At 35.8% G+C, this 20,452-nt stretch overlaps 2 protein-coding genes across 3 annotated transcripts; both read right to left on the bottom strand.

Annotated features, from left to right (window-relative positions):
* Positions 1 to 8,327: 8,327 nt before the first annotated feature.
* LOC129301022 (uncharacterized) lies at positions 8,328 to 10,016 on the bottom strand. Its single transcript, XM_054939603.1, has 2 exons — positions 9,529 to 10,016; positions 8,328 to 9,019 (listed from the first exon to the last, which is right to left on the bottom strand). The coding sequence occupies exons 1-2, from the start codon at positions 9,922 to 9,924 to the stop codon at positions 8,546 to 8,548; spliced, it is 870 nt and encodes a 289-aa protein (XP_054795578.1). The 5' UTR covers positions 9,925 to 10,016; the 3' UTR covers positions 8,328 to 8,545.
* A 4,260-nt stretch (positions 10,017 to 14,276) lies between these two features.
* On the bottom strand, positions 14,277 to 20,452 carry LOC129301021 (fluoride export protein 1-like). Of its 2 annotated transcripts, XM_054939602.1 has the most exons (8): positions 20,293 to 20,434; positions 19,790 to 19,989; positions 18,789 to 19,141; positions 18,564 to 18,641; positions 18,344 to 18,442; positions 16,299 to 16,491; positions 15,703 to 16,127; positions 14,277 to 15,201 (listed from the first exon to the last, which is right to left on the bottom strand). In XM_054939602.1, exons 3-8 carry the CDS (start codon positions 19,107 to 19,109, stop codon positions 14,992 to 14,994), a joined length of 1,326 nt encoding a protein of 441 aa, XP_054795577.1. In that variant the 5' UTR covers positions 19,110 to 19,141; positions 19,790 to 19,989; positions 20,293 to 20,434; the 3' UTR covers positions 14,277 to 14,991. The 2 variants fall into 2 exon arrangements, with proteins under 2 accessions (XP_054795577.1, XP_054795576.1); XM_054939601.1 differs by lacking the exon at positions 19,790 to 19,989 and having other exon boundaries at positions 20,293 to 20,452.

The following is a 20,452-nucleotide window of genomic DNA, read 5'->3' on the forward strand; positions in this document are numbered from 1 at the left end:
TGGCTTCAGGGAGATTTGTTTATATTTCATAATAGAAAAAGGACTACTTGATACCGTAAAAGGAGCAGAGACCGAAATGGAAAATATCATTAACAAAGCCCATTTCACTCTTCCAAAACCTTATTTATAGAGATATTAAACTAATTACCCAATCTACCCTTTTATTCTTAATAGCCCTTAATTGCCCCTCATTCCCTTATCCGATATATCAACTATGATTAGGGTATCTGAGGAAGCGGTAGTAATTATATCGTCATTTTATCCTAAACATTCAATAACATTTCCTCAAACAATATAATAGAGATTTTTTGAGGGCTTAAAATTAAAAATGACATCTACTTTCAAAGAAAAACATGATGATTTCTATGCGAGCAAAACAGATAATCAGGACACATAGCGAGTTAATTGCATCTAGAGTCCGAAGTTTCAACCTGAAATATCCATAGCAAAAAAGATAGATAATCCAAAGATTAATTTATTTAAACTTTGATTGAAGAATGTGAGTAATGCTACTGGATAGTATTTGAGGCAACCATATTCATTCGAACATTCATTTCATATTAACCATGTATGCAAATAAGCCACAAAACAATGGGATTAACAGGGCTAAATGACAACCCTATTCATTCAAGACACTCTACTGAGCAAGATATTAGTCTAATTAGGAGGCGTTAACTATATAGGAAGGTCTTGTAGAGTGAGACAGAGTGCACCCAATTTAAAATTACAAATGATCCAGGAAATTATTTTTTTATTAAGGAAGAGTTATCTTGGTGTAGCCAAAAGTAAAGCTATAATGTTAGATGAAGCACTCGCTCCTGCGTCAATACTCTTTCTATTTAACCACATCTAGCTTCATGCCGCCGCATTTTGAGCTTATGCACACAAAGGTGTTTGAGCTTGAAGGGTACACAAACCACAAATCCACTGTATTTTGCAAGAAAACTCAAATATGATAAATGGGGAACCAAAAACGATAAAATGCCTAATCACATGATCATAATCAATTCAAAAGCTTAGGATATTCAATAAAGGCACATGGAAACTTTAATTAATATCTCTAATAAACATGCGACTCTCTTAGTTAAATCTAGAATGTGAATCAAAAGACTAACAATAGAATTTGTAATAAAAAAATAAATTAAACCAATTAATCATGCAGCTGCAGCACCAATGTTCTATACAAAATCGTAAACCTCAACTACATGAAGATTGGAAGCAAGATTGAGAAGGACAAAGGCAGATTCCTTAGTTTGTGCTAAAAAGAAAAGGCATGGAAGAACTATCAACTGCTTAAGCAAGTTAGAGGATCAGTGTTGTTGATTGCATGATAAAGGTCACCAGAGCCAGTGATTTGGACCTGGTAAGGGAGGTCATTCAGTGTTGCGGTTGTCTTTAACAAGATTTCTGATTTCTGGAGCACGCTCTGGGTTTCAATTCTCAATCAAGAATTCTGATTTTTGGATCTTCTAAATTTAAGATTAGATTTTTCTTCCTATCAATCTGATTTCTGCTGGGTTTTGATGTTTGGTTTTATGCATAATGATGATTGACAATGGTGAGTTTGCTAGGGAAGATGAACGATGGAGGAGGAGGGAGGGGAATTTTTTATGCAGTCACTTTTACATTTATTTTTCTTGTGATTAAAACTAACTATCATCCCATCAGTTTTTGTATCATACCAAACATATTCATATTGATCAGTATTCCATTCTATTCCATTCCATTCATATCCTTTTTATGAACCAATCAGACCTAGAATACAATTGATAATGGACAAAATCAATATGGTAGTAATATTGAACTATATAAGCTTGCAAAAATGAGTTAAACCAAAGTTTAGGATCCTTTTGATCTGTCACATAGTGGTTCCTATGTGATGAATATTGTTCATTGAGTTGTTTTATAAGTTATTGTTCCTTCAATTGCAAGTTTTTTATACTAGGTTCAGGTTAGCTTCTTGTATACAATCTCTATATGTGGGCATGCATTAAGAAATTAGAAATGATGCATTGTACTGCGCTGTATGGGCCTATCATCCACAACAGTCTCAGTGTGAATAGATAAACAGCTACAGCTGCCATGGTTAAACAGACCTTACATAAAATAACTGTCTTCCTCCTTAGTTTTGTAGGCTTTTACAATCTTTTCATGACAATATTATTGTTGGAAGTGGGCTGTGGGCCAATGTAACCTAGGCCCATTACCAATTTTTCCTCAGCCCTACTTAGTTGTTCTGTTAGCATATCCATTTCATTCAAGATATTTTACTGATCTGTAGGGATTTTTAGAATGGAAAAATGGTAGAAAATCGGTTGAGATGGTTTGGGCATGTACAAAGAAGATCAAGGGAGGCACCAGTGAGAAGAGTGGAACATATAACTTTGAGTCCGATTAAGAGAGGTAGAGGAAGGCCTAGGAGAACACTCTTGGAAGTTGTTGAACGTGATCTCTTAATTAATAATATTTCTAAAAGCTTGATAAATGATAGAGCACAATGGCGTCTTGCAATCCATGTAGCCGACCCACCTAGTGGGATAAAGGCTTGTTGTTGTTGTTGTTGTTTGTAGGGATTTTTAGAATCAGAATATTTTCTATTATCTTTATTAGTTATTAGGGCAGATTTAGTGCGATTCCATCATATCTTCTCCTCTATATATGTATGCTCCAGACTTTTGAATAAAGATAGAAGTTTTTGCACCACAAATTCACATGGTATCAGAGCAGCGCCTCCTATGCCGTATAAGGCAGTGCTAACCGGTCCCAGAGCCTTCGCCACAGATGGAGAAACTTCTCTAAACTCCACTGCACAAGGTGGAGGCTCAAACAGGACTGCAAATTCAGGAGGGACTGCTGCAGGTTCTTTTGGGAATTCGCATACGGACTCTTCTTCTCAACTTATCATCACCCATTGACTCAACAGCAACAATTACTTGCAATGGTCCAGAAATGTGCTCACGTTTGTGCGAGGTCGCAACAAGGAGCGGTACTTGACTGGACATCCGAAGGTGCCAGAGATTGGTGACCCTAAATATGAAGTGTGGTGTGTAGAAAACAATCTGGTCATGACCTGGTTAGTTCACTCTATGAACACTGAGATCCACGAGAATTATGATCTTGATAACATTGCTCAGGAAATTTGAGAATCTGCACAGCATACCTACCTTGTTCAAGAAAATACAGCAGCTATCTTCCACATAAAATGGGCTCTTCGAACTCTAACGCAAGGGGAGAAATCAATTACACTATATTACACCTCCTTGATGCGGTTGTGGCAGCATATAGATCTATATGAAGTTCATCAATGGTCTTTTCATGCTGATGAGGTGTATTACAAAAGGTTGTTGAACATGAGAGATGTTATGAATTTTTCCTTGGCCTTCATGACTCGTTTGAGGATGTCAGAGGTCGAATAGTGGGTATAAAACCTCTTCCTTCACTTGATGAAACATTTAATATGATAAAATATGAGGAAAGCCACAAGGCTCTTGTTCAGCTTCCTTTCTCTACTCCTTCTTTACCAACTGTTGAATCCTCGGCTATGGTAACCCGAGGCAATCTAGGAGGAGATTTAAAAGGGAAGAAGTCTCTTCGGTGTGATCATTGCAACAAGAATAGTCACACTCGAGAGACCTGTTGGCAAATACATGGTAGACCCGCCCACTTGAAACAAAAGAATAAAGGTGAGAGCAAAAGTTTTGCAATCAATCAAACTGAAGGAAATTCACTAAATAATGAAGAACTGGTTGTGCTGAAATGACTCCTAGAAAGGTATGCTCAAGAAAAACCAAGTGAGAAACTCTCTCCCTTAGTTACATTGGCGCATGCAGGTACAACTCTACTAACTTTCTTGAGTGCTATTACTGGAAGTAAAAATATTTGGGTTGTGGATTCTGATGCCACAGATCACATTACTGGATTTCGGGAGTTGTTTTTTGAGTTTAGCCCTTATTCAGAGCACACTCATGTACAAGTGGCTAATAATGCTTAACCACAAGTTACGGGATCTGGAATAGTTGTTATTTTAGAGTCTATTATGTTGAAAAATGTGTTATATGTGCCTGATATTCAGTGTAATTTGCTGTCTGTTACGTGCATGACCTGTCATTTAAATTGCCTTGCTATGTTTGACAAATTTCACTGTGTTTTTCAGGAATTAGCCTTGGGGAAGATGATTGGCAATGCTAAGGAACACAATGGACTCTACTACCTTGAAGGAAAACCCAAAGATAAAGACTTCTTGGCTGATTCTAATTCTGTTTCCAAGCCTGTTTTTGCTTCCACTGTTATGTCCCAAGAAAATACTTTATTATGGCATTTTCGATTAGGCCACCCTAGTTTTGATTATATGAAAATCTTATTCCAAATTCCATGAATAAAGTCAATTTTCATTGTGATATTTGTCAATTTGCAAAACAAACTCGCAATCCTTATCCTATCTCTACTTATGCTCCCACTAAAAACTTTCACTCTTGTGCACAGTGATGTGTGGGGTCTCTCAATTGAAACTCCCTCTAAAGCTAAGTGGTTTATTACTTTTATTGATGATCATACTCGTCTTATGTGGCTGTTTTTAATGAAAGACAAGTCTAAAATTGTTACTCTCTTTAAAAATTTCTATAAAATTTCAAACTTCCATTAAAATACTTCGTAGTGACAATGGAACTGAGTATCTAAACACAAATTTTCAAACCTTTCTTACTAAAAAAGGATACACCATCAAACTTCTTGTGTGCATACACCCCAAGAAAATGGAGTGGCTGAGAGGAAAAATAGACATCTCTTAGAGGTGGCTAGATCTCTACTATTAGGTAGCAATGTACCCAATAAGTTTTGGGGAGATGCAGTTCTTACTGCTGCTTATATCATCAATCGTATGCCATCAAAAATTCTCAAGTTCAGAATGCCGCTCCAAAGCTTTTTAGAGTCTTATCCTCACTCACACCTTATTAATTCTCTTCGAAAAAGGGTTTTTGGGTGCACGGCTTTTGTGTTTAATGAAGAGGGTGGGAAACTTGATCCTAGATCCATTAAATGTCTCTTCTTGGGTTTCTCCTTGACAAAAAAGGGGTACAAATGTTACTCTCCTGAAAAACAAAAGTTCTATATCACTATGAATGTTAAATTTGTTGAAACACTACCATTCTATTCCAAATCAACCATTCAGGGGGAGAATGCTAGTGAATGGTTAATTTGTGCCACTATAGAGAATGATCACTTAAGTAATCAATCCACTATCATCACTAATACTGAACAGCCAAATTCTGAACCTTTCTGTGCCAGTCAGCCCAATTCTGATTCTGAACCTGGCTGTGCTGCAGCACCTAATCTTGACCTTACTGCACCTACTTCTGAAGCTGAAACTCCTTTTGATTATCATACCAGTCAAGAACAGCCCTCTACTGACCCTTATGAATCTGTCATTGACCCTATTATGGATGAAACAAGGGAAAATCAGCCTGTGTAGCTCATTCATAGCGAAGGTTCCATTGATGTTCCAAGGCAAAGTCATGATTCACAATCTGAGGTTAATCCTAAAGATCTTCAATGGCCTATTGCTCTCAGTAAAGGCAAGAGAAGTTGCACCTGACACCCCATTGAAAGGTATGTCTCTTATGATAAGCTTAATGCTTAGCTTAAGACATTTTTACTACTCTTGATAGTGAAGAAATACCTAGAACTTTTGAAGAAGCTAAATCTGATCTGAAATGGAAATTGGCCATTGAAGAAGAATTGAGGGCCTTGGACAAAAATCAAACCTGGGAAATTGTTGATATGCCTTGTGGGAAATCAGTTGTAGGCAGTAAATGGGTCTTTACTAAAAAATACAACTCGGATGGGAGTCTAAATAAATATAAAGCACGACTAGTTGCTAAAGGTTTTACCCAAACCTATGGCATCAACTATCAAGAGACATTTGCTCCTGTGGCTAAATTCAATACTATTAATGTTTTGTTATCTCTGGCTGCAAATTTAGATTGTCCACTACATCAACTTGATGTGAAGAATGCCTTCCTAAATGGAGACTTAGAAGAGAAAGTGTGCATGGAGATACCCTTGGTTTTGAGAGGACCCGAGAATGCAAACAAAATCTGCAAGCTCCATAAGTCCCTCTATGGACTAAAACAATCACCTAGAGCTTGGTTTGAAAAATTCACACGTGCTATCAAAGGATTTGGTTATAACCAGTGTCAAGCAGATCACACTTTATTTGTAAAGAGGTCTGATCAAAAGATTGCTGTACTGATTGTTTATGTAGATGATATTGTGCTAACAAGTAATGACACTGAAGAAATTGATAAAATGAAGAAGAAACTTGCTGCCCAATTTGAGATTAAAGATATGGGCTATCTTAAGTATTTTCTTGGGTTGGAGGCAGCTCGATCTTCTTAGGGCATCAATGTCATGCAGAGAAAATACACTCTGGATCTTCTTAAGGAGACTGGTATGATGGGTTCTAGACCTACAAATACTCCAATGGAGCTTAATTGCAACCTGCAAGTAAAACCTGAAGGGAAATCAACTAATAAGGAGAGGTACCAGAAAATGGTAGGAAAGCTAATTTATTTATCTCACACCCGGCCAGATATATCATTTGCTGTTGTGGTTGTAGGTCAGTTTGCTAGTAATCCACAAAAGGAGCATATGGAAGTTGTCTATCGTATTCTCAGATACCTCAAGACAACTCCAGGGAGGGGATTATTGTTTTCTAAAGGAGACAGAAAGATTGTAGAAATCTACACAGATGAAAACAAGAAAATATCTAACACGAAAAGTGAAACAGATGTAGAAGTTTATATTGATGCTGATTGGGCTGGATCCATTCACGATAGGCGCTCTACTACTGGGTATTGCATCTTTGTGTGGGGGAATCTTGTGACTTGGAGAAGTAAGAAACAACCAATCGTGTCTAGAAGCTCAGCGGAATCTGAATATAGGGCCTTAGCCCTTGGAATTTGTGAGGGCATATGGATAGTACAGTTACTCAAAGAGCTAGGCATAGAACAACATACTCCAATTAAAATGTGGTGTGATAGCATGGCTGCCTTGAAGATTGCCAACAATCCAGTTCAACATGATCGTACTAAACAAGTGGAAATTGACAGACATTTCACCAAGGAAAAAATAGAAGCTAAAGTCAACATTCCATCAAGAAAGCAAGTTGCAGATGTGATGACCAAGCCTCTCGTATGGAACAAGTTTGATGAACTAATCGGCAAGCTGGGAATGGTCAACATCTATTCGCCAACTTGAGGGGGAGTGTTGGAAGTGGGCCAACGTAACCTAGGCCCATTACCAAATTTTCCTCAGCCCTAATTAGTTGTTCTGTTAGCATATTCATTTTTTTATTCAAGATATTTTACTGATCTGTAGGGATTTTTAGAATCAGAATATTTGCTATTATCTTTATTAGCCATTAGGGCAGATTTAGTGCGATTCTATCATATCTCCTCTATATATGTACGCTTCAGATTTTCAAATAAAGATAGAAGTTTTTGCACTGCAAATTCACAATTATCTTACAAAAGTTAAAAATATTACACAACTTGATGTCATCACATAACTAGCAAGTTATGTTTTGTCAACCATTCACAAAGGCTACAATAAACTATTCAATTAGAAAAAGGAATCACATAGGTAACAAAATGCACCAAAGAACAAAGTTGGAGAAATTAAGTTTTCTATCAACTGTCACAAAGAGTACTTGAATAACAATGAGTATAGTAGCAGATTGACAACATTCTAACCAAGTATCATGGTAGCCTAATGACTGCTGAGGAGGCACTACTTCTAAAATATCAATCTGCTACCACCCTGAAAAATTCCCTCATCCCAGCTGACATAACCTTTGAGCTCTTGATTATAATGTCATATTTTGATCCTAACAGCATGAGTACACTAGTTCTTTCACTCCACCTTAAGCTAATAGAAGAGCAAGAGTAACCTTTGTCCAAACATGATCTTAGGCATTTGTAGCACATGAAGCATAGGGAACAATTCTTGTGCTAAACCAATAGGGCCATGTCAAGTTAGAGTTTGATATCTAGTTCTTTACAACTAAGCATCCTCTTATTTACAGCCACGACACAATTTTAATGTCATGGAAGTGAATATTTTTTGGCAAATCTTAACATTATGTGTGCCTCAATTAACATTAATCAACATTATATTTCCACTGCAGCAACTATGAAAATTATATATCAAAAGAGTTTAGTGCTCCTCTTCATCAATTCCAGCATCAAACAATAATAGGAAAGATCAAATGGAGAAGCAGCACAAAAAAGGCCCCATACATAAAGGAGTTGAAAACAAACACATTCAATTACTGAAACAGAAAATTCAGGAAGTTTATTTGTATTGTGAAAATATTCAGACAGTTTTTTAATTCACAGAACCATAAAATATATTCTTTTCTTGTAGGTATTAGTGACAAACATAGGTTACACATCCCACGCTGAAGGGAAGTCAGTAAAATATAACACCAATACAACAATATAATCATTTGTCCTGGCTATGAACAATAACTTGATGTCTACAAAGAAATCTATGCTAGAACGTAAGAGGGACAGCTTACTTCAAAGTAAATAAGGCCCGGTTCACATTCCATAACATCTTCTTCCATCACATCACTTCTTTCAAAGTTGAAGGACTCAAATGTAGGCAACACAGTGCTTGTTGCATTGTCAGTGATCTTTTCTTTTATATGTAAAGGGGCACCACCATCTCTGGATCCTTCTTTAGCCATGTCGTTGCCTTCAGTATGCTGCAGTGTTTCACCAAAAGGGTTCAAAGTCACCCAATTAATTTTTCTCTGAATCTGTGATGTCGGTCTACCAGACGGTGATGGCACTGCCTCAACACGGGAAAGGGTGTAGCAGTCATATAGGTTTTCATTTTTGTTACCTATTTCAACTGGCTCCATTTCAGCAGTAAGAGGAGAAAATACTGCACCTACACCCTTCCAAATCCCACTGACACTGCTAGCAAATGTGTTCCAAACTGGTTTTATTACTGGTTCCTGAAAGAGTCATTTTTGTCACCTTCCAATCTGAAATAGAAATACGAAGTACTAATCGTTCTACATATAATACAAACATTGAATAACAAATAAAGTAAAACAATTTTTTTTTCTTTAATAGAGGGTTGGGCCCAAAAGTCCATCTTTGGGAATGCTTTATTTGAATTTTGTCCAGAAATAAAAGAGTTTAAGGTAATTTTGTTATTTTGTCTTTCACTTAACACATTATCAGTCGTCAGCTTTGAATGTCCAAAATATTTGAGATTCAATGCATGTAAATGGCAGGTTTCTTCCTCATTCTTATCCAAGGCATCTTTATTCATAAGGAAACAAATAAAATTCCAAATTTCAGATAGGATTGTCAAGGATACCAAGTATTAATCTCATTGCTATCTTCATAGCTATATTTTTAAAACAATATCTTAGCGTCCAAATCATCACTTGGCCACTCACCAAAATACATTCTCCTTTTCCAAATATTTGCCCAAATTGAACCCACTTTTACATACCTGGGTCTGAAGAACCGTTTCAACCTCCATCAACATAGCCCCAGAGACCAACACTCTACCACCCCTACCTCCCTTCCTCTTCACCATGCTCCTTCCCTTCTGCTTCCTCCGACTGGCCCTCGCCTTCTCTTTCTCGGCCGTGGCATTCGCGAGGTCGTTGTCAACACTCCAGACGTTGTCCTTATTGCCCCTTATTCGCAGCCTCTCTTTGGGACCAGAGTTATGATGGGGTTTCTGGGCCCGAGCGACGAGCTTTCGAGAACAAGGGCTTGGAAAACAACAGGATGAGGAAAAGAGGGAGGAGGAGAACAGGTTGTGAGCTGAGGAGACGGTGCGATTGAATCCTAGAAGGTGGTGGTCACAGTGGCGAGTGGCGAATGCCTTGGTGAGGTGCATGTTCGTGGACTTGGGGACCGAGAACTAGCCGGAATTGTGGTGATTCAGCCAAACAGGTAATTTCTTGTCTCCCGTTTTGTTTTGGTACAACGTTCAAGATTTTAATTATGGGACTTATTACCTCGGTTGGGAGACTCATTTACGATTTAATGATCGAACTGTAATTAAACTGTAATTGAATTAATTATAAATAAATTAATATATTTTAAAATTATTAACTTTTTATCTAAACTTTAGAAAACTAGCTACAGCATTTGAACAATACTTATCCTAGTTCGGTTTCTGCGTAGCGTTCAGACGAGGTGCATTTGCTTCTTCTTCTTTTTTGTCCCTGTCAAGTTCAGTTTGTTGTGGTTGCACGTGATTCAAGGAAAATAGTGCGTTTTTCTCTCCATTTGGTTGTCACTTGTGTTGGTATGTTCGTTGACGTGTGATTTGCTTGGGCATCGAGTCGTTCTTCTTTCTTTGTGGTTGAGACACTGGTTTTTTTATTCCCCACTAGGTTGTTTGAATTCAAATCGGTGTGCATGTTTGGTGAGCCTGGTTGTCTTGTGCGGATCCAATTTTGTTTATGTAATGTCTGTCTGAAGTTACCAAACTGCACCCATTCCCTAACATACAAAGGTAATTACAAGTTCTTAAGCCCTAAGTTACCACAAATTACAAATATTAAATATTAAGAAAATTAATTCTTTATAAATAGTTGGAATTTCAAAAATTTTTGAAAAACAAGTTACAACACTAAAACATATGTATTTATGTACAACGAAAGCGCTTAATAATGCATAAATATCATACGATAAAAAAAACAGGGGCAAAACAATCATGTTTGCCAAAAAGGGATCATATGTTGCAGCTCATATGATAGATTTTGTTATCATGACAGTTCGACTAATACGAACTTTCAACATGCACCATTTTCACATAAGAGCAAGGGAAAGGAAGGAGAAATTGAGTATTGAAAGGAATAGTTTGTAATTCTATAGTCATTCTTATTTATTTTGGGTTTTGTAACGAATTGCATATGCATATGCCAACTTAGAATTCATTATTGTTGTGTAATGCATTTAGATGAACTGTACTGTAAACTGTGGGTATCTCGACCTGAGGTATTGTAATTGTATTATTGTAGTTTGTGAAAGGTTAAAATACTAGTGCAAGTGCTAGTTTTAAGTTGATTTATACGTTGTTTGGTCGTTTGGAAAGATCATTACTTGTTTTACCCCTAGTGGAATTTATATCAAATATGGGGTTTTGGCAGCTAAATCTTGTTTGGGTTATTGTTGTTGTTGGGATTTGAATGTTTATACAGGTTATTTGTGGTCCATTTGAGTTGGTTTGAGTGGTCCCATGGCTATTGGCACTTGGCTTGGGAGTTTGGACACCTTGGTAGTGGTTTTTCAAGGAAAATTAGTCATTTTGGATTTGAGTGTCCAAATCTCATTTAATTTAGTGTTTAGGTGTGTGATCAGTGCAAATAGCTAGATGGCTCTAAGAGTTACGTTTCGACATTGAGTCACTTAAATTGAACGCCGAATGGTGAAATGGCTTGCTCCAGAAGTTGATTCGGAGAGATGCCATGATAGCAATTGCTATCATGATAGGGGACGCATACAACGCACAAAGAGGGAAGTTTCCCTCTGTATAGTCTGCCGCGGCAGATGTCACACTACACCGCAACTTATTGTGCCCTATTGTTGAGAAATTTTTAGTTCTACTCATTATTTATATGTGACAAATTTTCATGCTTTCATTGTCTTGTTTATTTGTTTTAAACGATAGTTTGAGGTCAAACGGTCTATTAAAAAGTGTTTTATAGAATTCCAATTTTTTGAACTTCTTTCTAATCCTTGTGTTATGATGACCATTTTTCTTGAGATTAGACTATTTACAATTATCATAACGATATTCCATGTTTGATGTCCTGTGTGTTTGGTAATGTTAAGGATGACGTCACAAAATGCATCATGTGGGGTTTGTTTATGTTGTGTTTCAATTAAATGTCTTCTTAAATTCATTTATCAGTGCCCTTTATGACATATTTTCTTAATTATTTTCAAGTTTGTAACCAAAGGACATGATAGGGTTAAGACTACATTTTATACTGATTCACATGATCTAACTACTAGGAAATCAATCCATGATGATAAACATATGTCTTGGATTTCCTTAACAATGCATATAATTCTTTATATTTTAAAGATAGGCTATCTTAGCCCTTACGTTGACTGTGGTTGAAGACTTAAATAAGTACATGTTGTCCCTACTCTTTAGAGAAGAAGTTGTATAATTGAATTTCGATAGTGTTATGCTTTATGATGGGGAAATGAATTCACTTAATGACTTGTACTTTACAAATTTCCTAAATTCAATCATATTAACAGGCCTCCCAAATCATGAAATAAGGCTGAAAGTTGGTACCCAATTATTTTAATGCAGAATAGTGATAAGTTTATGAGGTTATATAATGGTACACGTCTTATAGTTATATAAATTGAAAAACATGTTATTGAGGCTTAAGAATGTCTGGGTCAATTGCAAGGACAAAAGTATATATAACATGTATTGGTATTTGTTCATTTGATTCCAGGTTATCATTTACTATGAGGATGCAATTTCCCATTACTTTAGCCTTTCCAATGATCATCAATAAGAGCCAGGGATAGAGCCTTTGCTATGTCAATTTGTATCCACCTTGTCTTGTTTTCATCCACGAACAATTATACATTACTGTTTCTTGTGTTTAAAGTAAGGAGGGTTTAAAAATATTAATTCTTAATGGGTGGTCAATCTATAGATAAAAACTTCTAATGTTGTTTATAGGAAAGTTTTCAATAATTTGATATAATTAATGATGAATTTTCGTTAACCTGCTTCCTATCGTATCCATTTACACTACGCATTTAGTTTTTAGCAACAATTTTTTTAACTCTAATATACATATTTAATATTAAAGACAATAATTACATAACCCTACTATGTATTGGATGACATGGAGAAGGTGTCTGCTACAAGCAATGATTAAAAAACCAAAGCGAACTGGACGGTTGGACTGGTTTGTCTGTCAACAAGTTCGGATTATGGTTCGGTTAGTATGTAAAAACTATTTTAGGGGTTGAGCTGAGTTAGGCCATTTCAGAACAGGAACTAGAATCAAGCTGAAAACTGAATCCAGTTTTCAAGAACCAGATTGTTCAAAAAAATTTATTTTTTTATCAATTTTTTTAAGAAAATGACCAATTTTTTTAATTATTTAATATTATATTGTATCATGTGACTTGTTAAATCATGACAAATTTAAAATATTTAGTTTTATTTTTATGTTATATCATGTGGCTTGTTAAGTCATGATAAATTTAAAATATTTGGTTTTATTTTTAAGTTAAGTAGTAATTTTATATTTATTTCTTATATTTAGATTATTATATACATATATAATTTTTTAATTTAATTATTATATCACCGATTTAACCATTAATCTAACTTGATTGAATCATGCAAACTATAAACCATTGACTTTCCTAGTCTAGTATCCGATTGATTTTGAAAACATTAGCTAAAAGTTATTTTTTGGAAAAAAAAAATTCCTACAAAATTAACATTTATTTATAAAAAAAATGTAGTATAAAATGCACGGTACTTTACTAGTTTTGCATATACGATGGATCAACTAATATATGCTTATTTTATATAATAAACAATTACAATTTTACAGAACATGATTAATTATTAACTAAAAAATTATAAGATGAATTAGGTTGTTATAGAGGGAAAATAGCGAATGTTTTGAATCTGCAAAATTTTTTATTTTGAATCTGTTTTTTTTTTTTTAAGTATAAGTGCTTTCATTTGCTAAGCATGAAATATTATTATTTTTTTGGGTATGGGAAGGAAGTTATATTTTTGAAAACATTAAATTGCCAAATAATATCCATCTTTTTATGTATTTCTATGCTCTTCTAGCATTTCATTAAATAATTACAGTCCAAAGACATTGAATAACTCAATATTTTGCTGACGAAATAAAACATCAACTATTATAAATTTCTTTTGACATATAATTAGTTTGGTCATATATAAATAAATTTGTACAAAAGACTTAAAGATACTGACATAATAAAAGTAATACGACATCTTCAAGAATAATCAATATTGTAGTCAAAGAGCTATTTGAGAATATTAATAATGGATTATAGTTCTTTTCTATGTTATACTTTGAATTGATTATTATTTGCTTAAATTTTTGTAATGATTTGCACTTCTCCATCAAAATTAATTATGATTATGTCATTTACATTTATTATTCGTTCAATTGGTCGCAAATTAATGCAATTCAATTAAAGATTACAACAAAACTCAATAACACATCAGCATGGTTGATTTCAAATACATAATATGTAACAACAATAATATCCTATAATACAGTTTATCCTACAAGAAAGTAACTTTAAAGAAAGCATGTATATTAATCTAATTAGCTGATATATCACCTGTGCATCGAGGTAGGACACTAGTTATATATACATACCTACATATATATATATATATATTACAACTTTATGCCTCCTAATTTTGTGAAAAATAATTTTTATATAAGGATAAATCTAAACAAGTCTGCCTAAATTTATTTTACCTAGACATTGGAACTTTAAAAAATTTCAATTGAAAATATTTTGCAGTGTATCCTAAATTCCTGATAGAGAGCAGCAGCATCTCCTTAGTTATAAAAGGCTTGACATAGAGTTTTAAGCGAGGTCTGCACCTCCAACTCCAGGAACAAGATCAAACAGTTTCTCAACATTGGCAACCAATGGAAATCAGGGAGCTAACAAGTTAACCAAACTTCACATTAGAGCCAGTTGTTACGAATCCTGTGACCTATGCCCTACGGTCTCAAACTTTATCTTCAAAATAACCATTTCTCGGAACCAAACATCACCTCAGGCCTGAAGGGATATCAGTGTTAGATGCATGAGCGAAACCTGTATCTCTGCCCGCATATCTTAGATATCAGATTTATCGCCTTGTAAAAGTAGCTATAGGCACAAAAATAACTGCCAAGGCCGCTCACATCTTCCAAACAGGTGTGCAGTATAGCAATATCCCAAAAAAGAATGAAACGCAAATTGTAATCATAGCATATAAATATGCTCTCCAAGGATGCATGCTTTCTCTCATGGCATTAAACTCAGCAGCAAAAGTAGATACCGTACTGAGACAACCCAGTAAGCCAAACTGTATGCCCGTGACAACAGTGTCACAGTTTTTGTTGTTCACCTGCATAAAGCCCCCATATATAGCTCAGAACCTTCGCATTTATCATGCAAATTATTAAACTTAAGTGGAAAATAAGGCCCCATCATCAAAAACGAAAAGATAGAACAATAAAAGGGTTGGGCAAGGACAGTGATTTAAAGAATTAAATACCAGTCAAAATTACAGGGAAAACATAACTTTGGATTCCTGCTTGAGTTTTGCTATAAGTCTCTGTAATTTTTTTTATGTTTTAAGTCCTTACACTTTTATTTTTTAATGTTCTAAATCCCTATAACATTACTCATAAAAAGAATTGGAACATCGAAAAAAATTGTAGGGACCTATAATAAAACTCGAGCAAAGTGTAAATACTCAAAGTTATATTTTCCTAAAATTAAAAGCATGATAATAGCATGCCCACAGCATAACAACGGAGATGATTTTCTATGGCAGAAGAAAAGGGAGAGATCCAATCATCCAAGGGAAATAAATAACACTCTCAAACCAATCCTTGTAACTTACTGATTTCTTCAGAGTAGCAAGTGCAGCCATGACACAAGCAGCAGAAACATTGGCAATTAGAGTCCCGAATGGAATCCATTTGAACAACCCGTTTCTTCCTATTCCACGACCATTGAGTCGGGCTAATAACCACCTAATCCACACACCTAGAGGTCCAACCATGCATGCAAACCACAACTGAGCTGTACTGCCGCCATGCTTGAACTCCATGGCTACAAGCGCACAACTAATACCCCATAGCAATCCTAGCATTACCAAGAGCACCACCATAACTGACAGATGATGTGTGCATTTGGCCACCTTCCAGTTGACCGTAGAGCTATGATTTTGACTTCTAGAACCCATTTTAAGCTTGCTGAGAAGCCACTTAAAACCTTTGGCTGTCTCTACTCCAAATATGATGGAAAAGGCAACAAGAAACAGACCTGCTAGATACCAATCGTTCATAAATTCATGTTGTCAACTAGAACATACTGAAATAAGGAAGAAATTTAATTCACACTATTTAGGATAAGAAATAGAGAGGGGGGAAAGGAGAGAAACAATGAGTGAGAAGAAATGCTAGAAAATTATACATATCAAATGTGCCAGATTACCTATTAAAAAGCCAAGCACAAGGAAGAGCCAATGTCCAGAAACACCAAGTTCAAGCATGTCCTGATTCCAACCACTGAAAGTTGTTAGGCTCCCCAAGTAACCAGTAGTTAGTGCAATGGCTAGATGTTCTGATACATTGGATATGTCTTCTTTAAATACAACACCAAACCATCCCATTAAAAAGGAACCAACCTGAAAGAATTTATTAAAAAATTATGTTATCATGATCTCTAAATGGGGTACCTTAGAACAACCTAAATGTAAACAGTGTTATTAATTAAACAGCAAGGAAGAAATAGTAAGCAACAACTTACATAAGTTGCCAAATTCTAAAGGTCAAATTGAAAATCATGTCATAGAGACAACACTTCTAAACTAGTGTTTATTGTGAAGTATTTGTGTTAAGACCCAATGGAATAGAGGGTCTTTTCAAAATGCGTCTCCATAATTTTTTCAGCCATAAACACCCAGATAAAATAAGGATACCTCAGTGTGCCATAGGGAATGTAACACTATAAAAGCTCCCAATCAAGCACAATCCCATTAATACATTTTAGGCAAGTAAAAATAAGATAAAAAAAAAACAGAAACAAATAAAGAAACTAACAAAATAATTGCATTAATAAGTCACAATGAAACATTTTGGTTTCAAGCATTTCTAAATTTCTCACTTTCCACAAAAAACGATGCTGCAATATGCTATTCAGTGCTTAATAATCCATAATTCATTAAAGATGTCACCACATGAAAACCCTCTGTAGTTAGTAGCATTCTCAAGTCATTTAACATCTTTCACTTGGTGAAATATCTGGAAGCTTTATTTTGCCCAAAAAGAAAACCCTACTGTTTTATTTATCTCCTTGGGCGGCTTTATACGACAGTAGCTGCCAGGTACACGAACCAAGGGTGGGAAGAAAAACTAGAACATGTTTCATTACGATGTATGAATGGGTTTTGTAGTTATGATATGATCTGTCATAGGCAGCGGAGAAGATGACATTATTCTTTGGATTTCTTGGAACAGTAATGACAGAACTGAAACTGTTGTCTCTTTCTTTTCTCAAGAAGGAGCCTGAGTTGGGGAGGAGCAGAAACATCAGTCTATCTCTCCCTCCCTCCCTCCCTGTATTTATTGGCTGGTCAACAGATAGGGCCCTTTTGCTTCATCATTCTCAATCCTTCTCGTGATGGTGATTGTTTAGCTAACCCTCTGTCCACAGTCCCCTCACATGATAGCCTTCTTAGAACTCGTTTCATTACCTTGCATAATTAACATCAGCTCGAAATTTACGGTCCAAGCAATTTCCATTTTCTTCACCCAAAAAATATAATAATGACTTGAAAAAGAGTCAAGAAATATATAAGGGGAAGACTAATAGGTCAAATAGCCGTGCTCATGTAAGGCTTTTAATGAGAGCAGACAGCCAAGCAGTTAGATGGAGATGGTCACCACTCATCATAATAACCTCAGAATTCAGGCCTCTCTACTATTCCTCTTCTTGATGTTGTGTTGTGTTGCACGCTTCCACAAGCCTCTAGCCGTAGGATTGCATATCTCTCTCTCTCTCTCTATCTCTCTCTGAGTGAACGCATTTAACCCTAGAAAGAGAGACTGTGTGTATGTGGGTGGGAAGGCATTTGTGATGTTATAACTTTCTTTAAACAGTGCGTCTCAATCACCAAATTAATTTGGAACTTCCATACTCCAGACAGAATATTATAATTTGTTCCCTTCCTCCGCTAGCTCTCTCTTTTCTCCTTCATCAATCTTTCTTTCTTTCTTTCATTGCTTATTCTCTTACACATAAAACTTCTATCCTTTAAAATAGCAAACAAAAGTTGTCATCATTATTCCTAAAAGGTTGGGTTATAAGAGCAGTCATTTATGTGAATTCTGATGTCAATTAAATCCCATCATTTCTCCTAAAAGCTGTCAACACATTATTTTAGCTTCAGAGATAGTTTTAACGTCAAGAAAATGCCATTTCAGTAGCACGCAAGCTTATTGATAATCCGTGCATGAGATATAGAGGGAGAGAAGGACCATATTCGAAGGCAGGTCGGGGTAAAGAATTGTTTGGTCACTTGTCACGCCAGCAATTTTAGGGCCAAACAACTTCTGCAATAGATATCTTGTTAAGACCTGCATATTGATAATGGTATATGGTGCATCAGGATCAGGGTAAATACTGCACATTATAACTTGAAATCGATAAGAAAGATATTGTCAATAATTCTATAGTAGCTTGGAACAGGAAATGTACCCCGAGAATTCCAAAAACAGCTAAATGAATTAGACATGAAGCATAGTTCAATATCTTAGGCAACTCTTGATCGGATTCCTGAAAATGGAGGGAAAAAAAAAAGGTTAGTATAAATATAATGAATTTGAAATGTTTTAAATATTCATCTTATAAACTTTCACCAGCAAACATTAAAAAAAGTAAGAGACCCAAAAACCTACAAAACAATTGTTAAAGGGAGCTCACGTTTGTAATGTCTTCCGGACCCACTTTCTCATCAAGAGAAACTGGGTTCATGAGCTGACCTGATGCCATTCCATAAGAGACAAAGTTTGATGCTGGAATAGGGGCAATAACTCCTGTTGCTGTGGTGCGGTCATTACTATTAGGCATGTGGAAGCTGCTACTCTCACTGTGCCTTCTGCTATGAAGAGCTCGATCCCCAATGTCTCCTGCCTCAGAAACGCTCTCACTCTCGATATCATCGTCTACATGATGGCTTATGCGCCTTGATAGGGTCAAGGAGTTCCTACTAACTGAAGAACTCCAACTGTCCATCCGCTCCATGAACTGCTCGTGATTGTTTCCTCCTGAATTAACTACAAATGCGCCATAGAAGCCAAGTAAAAATCAGCATGGATAATATCCAGCATCCATCACCATAAGTCTTTTTTATTCCTTTGTTCCTTTCCATTTCTTTTTTGACAATTAAGGACGAAGTCAAGATCACATCATTTATTCATTATCATTGATTGACAACTATTCACATCGAAGAAACTAGCAACGCGAAAGCAAAATAACTGCTACCAGCAACTTACAAAGTAATGAAAAAGAAAAGTTCTCAACTAAAGCAATGGTACACTTGCAAGGACAGCAAGTCTCCTGTCTCCATATAAGAGTAAAATCAAAAGACAATTCTATCCTCCAAAAAGAGCGAAACATAGCATACTAAAATGAATTGTTTATTAATTTATTTGCTAACTATTAAAATGAATTATTAACTCGCTCATTTTAAACATGCAGCTGATAAATCAAACCGCACTAAAATATTTGTTACTGCCATGTTGGAAATGGTAGAAGTCCAAACTTCGAATATTCACGAGTCACCTTGAACATTTTCTTTCTCTTTTCTCTGGTGGCTGTCAAAATAGAATAAAAGATTGACGGGACCATAGCGACTCATGCACCAGCCGTTCATGGGCAATTTCAAATGAACAATAAAGCTAAGAGTAGAACTTTGGTATTACCTTAATACCAATATCCAGATACCTAAGTCTGCTGTGCTGGTATCTGTATATCATCTAAAAAGTAAAAGTCCCAGCGCTCTATGATGTCATCATTTTCCCGTCCCACTCAAAATCTATAAAAACCGTCATCACACTATTTCTATTTTTTTGAATAAATTTTATAATCCTGTAACATTCTCTGAAAAATAACCAAAGTGTCTCTGGCAAAAACAAAAAACAAAAAAACAAAATGTCATTCATAACATTATCTCTGCATGGAACGAAACAGAAGTGTTACATTTAGGTGAATATTAGCTGATATTTCCTATATAGTAAAAATCCAAAGTAACTTCTCATTAATATATATATATATACACGCACATATGAACACTTACGAGTTCGTAGCTCCCTAGAATTTATCTACTTACGACAATCAAACCGGTGAGAAATATTGAAAGACAACATCAATGAGGAAGTTGAGGATGGGAAGAAGAAAGAGAAGAGGGTTAGGCACGGTACGGTACCTCAAGAAGGACATGGAATCCGACAGCGGAGGCGAACGGTCTCGGAACTCGGCCGAATGCAGGCGATGGAGGAGACGTTTGAATCTGATGAAAAAGAGAGGAGAGAAGCAGAAGACGAAGAGAGGTGGCTGTGGCGATTTCCTCCTCCCTAGGCTTGGAG

Source organism: Prosopis cineraria, unplaced genomic scaffold (assembly GCF_029017545.1).
Source record: "Prosopis cineraria cultivar Desert tree isolate PC_DT_omini unplaced genomic scaffold, ASM2901754v1 PC1851, whole genome shotgun sequence".
NCBI lineage: Eukaryota > Viridiplantae > Streptophyta > Magnoliopsida > Fabales > Fabaceae > Prosopis > Prosopis cineraria.